The sequence below is a fragment of the Oncorhynchus tshawytscha genome, unplaced genomic scaffold, assembly GCF_018296145.1.
Source record: "Oncorhynchus tshawytscha isolate Ot180627B unplaced genomic scaffold, Otsh_v2.0 Un_scaffold_12182_pilon_pilon, whole genome shotgun sequence".
In the NCBI taxonomy this organism is placed as follows: Eukaryota; Metazoa; Chordata; class Actinopteri; order Salmoniformes; family Salmonidae; genus Oncorhynchus; species Oncorhynchus tshawytscha.
The window spans coordinates 296188-300000 of record NW_024609822.1 but is presented as its reverse complement, the minus strand read 5'-3'; the positions used below and the strand labels follow the sequence as shown (position 1 = coordinate 300000).

General features: G+C 45.4%; 1 protein-coding gene across 1 annotated transcript in view; it reads right to left on the bottom strand.

The window, feature by feature from the left end:
* Positions 1-3453, bottom strand: part of LOC112242430 (transcription factor Sox-8) — a 4413-nt gene extending 960 nt beyond the window's left edge. The window contains exons 1-3 of the mRNA XM_024410351.2: positions 2709-3453; positions 2079-2308; positions 1-1768 (exon numbers count right to left, since the gene is read on the bottom strand). The exon at positions 1-1768 is cut by the window's left edge and continues 960 nt beyond it. Coding sequence (XP_024266119.2) covers positions 999-1768; positions 2079-2308; positions 2709-3118 — 1410 coding nt within the window. The 5' untranslated portion in view covers positions 3119-3453 and the 3' untranslated portion in view covers positions 1-998. The remainder of the gene's footprint in view (positions 1769-2078; positions 2309-2708) is intronic.
* Positions 3454-3813: the final 360 nt, after the last annotated feature.

The following is a 3813-nucleotide window of genomic DNA, read 5'->3' as shown; positions in this document are numbered from 1 at the left end:
TGTCCATGTAACAAACATTGTGATAGACCCCTACTTTGTTGCTGGTGTTTAACAACGACATTGGAAATAACACAGGAAATAATGTGATGAACATAAATACATATTTAAGATATTTCTAACATCAAAATAACAACAAAATGAACATTTAAGAATTCAAATTAACAACTGAATTAAGACTGGTCCACTGATGTAAATATCTGTGTGCATTTTTAAGTTATACAGCTCAGCCTCATACTGTAGTGCACTACTTGACCAGAGCCCTATGGGCCCTGGTTAAAAGTAGTGCACTATATAGGGAATCGGGTGCCATTTGGGATTCAGCCTGTGAAAAAATCCTTAATCCCAGAGCTTCATTCCAAAAGTATCTGTTTCTCCATCTGCTTCACCAAGGACTTGGGCCTAAGCGTTATTCTCTCTCTCTCTCCTACACAAGTCCGTGGCAGGCCTACACGCTGCTGTCTCAACGGTGCACACAACACAACAACATGTGCAGACCTGGGTCGTGTTCATTAGGCACCAAACAGAAGAAATAAGAAAAGCTCATTTTCCGTTGCAATATATCTTAAAACATTTCCAATGTGTGCCCTAATGAACACAACCATGAACTTGAAGAAGGCGTGGCTGTACTAGATGTGTGTGTGGGGGGTCCGACTCCTCACAGAGGAATTTTGGCTCGCCTTTGATTTGATTTCTTTGTCAAAGTCAGTCTTTCTGTCTCTCCATGGGTAAGGTAAAACAAAAACGGTTTGTATAAAATCAGCAGGCACTTCGATATTTTTTCTTCGATATGTTCAAATTGGCACGGGGATAGCCGAGCACCCTCCAATCCTCGTCCTCCAGTTCTCACATTTCCATGAGACCAGGGTTGTGTTCATTGGGCACCAAACAAACAAAAAGCGGAGGGACTACTTGGACTTGTCGAATAAGAAATGGTCATCTTCGTTGTCCGTTGCAAAACATATTGATGAACACGTCCCTGGTGAGTAATGAACAGTCACCTACGGTCTGGATAGGGTGGTGTACACCGGCTGGTCCCAGTTAGAGGTGGGAGGACTGTGGGTGGGGGGAATGGACAAACTGTTGAGGATGGGGCTCCCGTGGTACGCCCTTCTGGAGGAGTGAAAGTAAGGGTACTGGTACAGGCTGGAAGGGTAGCCTGAGTAGGGGTTGTAATAGTTGGAACTCTGGAGGTCTGTATAGTCACACTGAGAACTGGAGAAGGAGGCTGCAGCTGCAGCTGCGGATGATGTCACGCAGGTCTGGGCTGTGTAGGAGTGGGAGTAATCTGAGTGGGAAGGGGAGCTGTGAGAGTGACTGTCGCCGCTGTAGTGGCTGGGGCTCAGCTGCTCCGTCTTGATGTGGGCCCGGTGCTGTGGGACCGCCTCGCTAGAAGTTGAGGAAGAGGCAGACATGGTGGCACTCTTGCGGCTCCAAACGGCACCGTTCGCTGTGGCGTGGCTGTATGATGTATACGAGATAGCACCAGATGCAGGGTTTGGTCCATGGTGGCCGTGGTGGTCCACGCCTGCGCCAGCGGTGGAGGCATGGCCGTTGAGCGGTAGATACTGGTCAAACTCATGCACGTCGAAGGCCTCCATGTTGCTGATGACGTCGGTGCTGAGCTCGGAGATGTCCACGTTGCTGAAGTCGATGTTCTGTCGGCCGCTGTCCAGCAGGCGCCGTCCCTCGTGCTTCATGTCCAGTTTGCCCCCGTGGTGCAGGTCCGTTTTGGGGGTGGTGGGGGGTGTGGGTGGACCGTGGGGTTGGCCTTGAGGATGGTGAAACAGAAACAAGTCAGCTGTGTTGAACACCACACTTGGGAATGGTCCAAGTGATCGAAATATAGTCACATTTGATCACATTTAATTAATTGGTGAATTTAGAATGTCATGAAGCTTTGGGGACATTCTGTCAAATCTAAATATTATTAGCAGTTACCGCACAATTATCTCCTAAAAAACAACAGACATTGTAAAGTATTGACTGTCCTTAGCCATTTTAGACGTCATAAATCCAAATGGTTGACTACATAAGATGTTAATTGTGCTATTTTGACACATTCTTTCTTATCAACTCACCTGCATGTTCAGGGTGGTGGTGTCCATCGGCTATGCCTGCCAACAATCCTGGTTCAGCCTTGTACATGTGATTCCCCAGCTCTGCACCAGAGTCGGAGTCACTCTGCCCAGGTTTCACACTCTTCCGACGCCGAGGCTGGTACTTGTAGTCGGGATGGTCTTTTTTGTGCTGCACCCGAAGTCTCTCCGCTTCCTCCACAAATGGCCGCTTCTCATTCTCTGAGAGTAAGCTATGGTAATAGTGTGAACATAACATGTAAATGAACTATTCAGTTGGTGCATTGTAATGGCCTAATTATAAAACCCATATACTTTTTTAAGTACACCTATTTAAACAGGGAAGATAATTCTGGTCATTAGGCCCACAATTATCCAAAGTGGAAAAACGTACTTTCCTCCCTGTTTTTCTTTCTAAATTTTGCAAAAATGTGCATGTTTTCTATTGATAAACTGCATAGACTTCACAGAATAGTGACTGGAGTGATGACCTAATTCGTTTCTATTTAGTGACACATCTCTTTAAAATCAGATTCAGACATTTTACTGTATCAAGTATACTTGTTTTTGTTTGATAGGCCTTTATAAATTATATATTTTTTGTTATAAACATTTCCACCTGGTCCTACTTACCGCCATAGCTTCCCCAAAGTCTTGCTCAGTTCTGCATTGTGCAGATGAGGGTATTGGTCCGCCAGCTTTCTGCGCGCCGCTTGCGCCCACACCATGAACGCGTTCATCGGTCTTTTGACATGGGGTTTATTTTTCAGCGAGCCATTTCCCCGAACGGGCATGGGAACGAGGGACCAGTCATATCCCTTGAGAACCTGCGACACCGCGTCACGTATGCAGGCTGGGAATCGGTCATCATCCTCGCCGTCCAGTTTCTTTCCTATACCAGCGAGGAGTGATCCATCTGATCCCGTTGGCGACGAGGGCGCATCCGAGTCGGAATCATCCTGCGACATGGAGCTCGTAGTCCCCGCCGGGCTACACGGTGGGTCGCTGATGGACTTGTCATGCTCTGCGGTCATTTTTAACATTTGATCAGCCTCAAAAGGATTATATCCGGTGTAAATACTTTAGTGTTGTTTATTTATTTTTTAGTGTCTCCGACTTTTCAAGTGAAAATAATGAGCTAGAACAATTGCGCATTTTACGCACGCTGAACCATGATAGGTAGACTCCTTCACAACATCAACGAAAACTCCGTTGTTTTCCCTTTCTCTGTTTGTTTGTTTTTCTTCGTCCTGTCCTGTCCTGTCCTGTGCTGTCAGGGGTGTGGTACAGTTCTGGACGCAGCAGTCTTCACAGTGAGTGCAGAGTTTGGGCGATAGAGGAACTTTACTTGAAGTTTGGAGCCCTCACTCCACCTTCTGCTTCTGATTGGTTGAGCCTTATCACCATTTTCGTTTCCGATTGGTTGGGGTTTTGAATGACAAGTCATTTGTAAAATAATAATAATAATAAAATCTATGTTTGTGTCATAATGTTTTCATGTTTTCCTTCTCACCCCAGCATGCCCTCTCTCGTTTAGTGCGGATTAGCCTACCTGTTTGAGTAAACTGTTGTTTAATGAATGGAAAACACCTCCAATGTGACGTTGACTAAACTTTATCACAAAACATGAAAGTGTCAGAAAAAAAAACGATTTCCAATCTTACGTCCAGTAGTGTATTTCCACATTAAGGAATTTAAGTTATTTATAAAGAATAGTTCTAGAATAGTCCTCCATAAA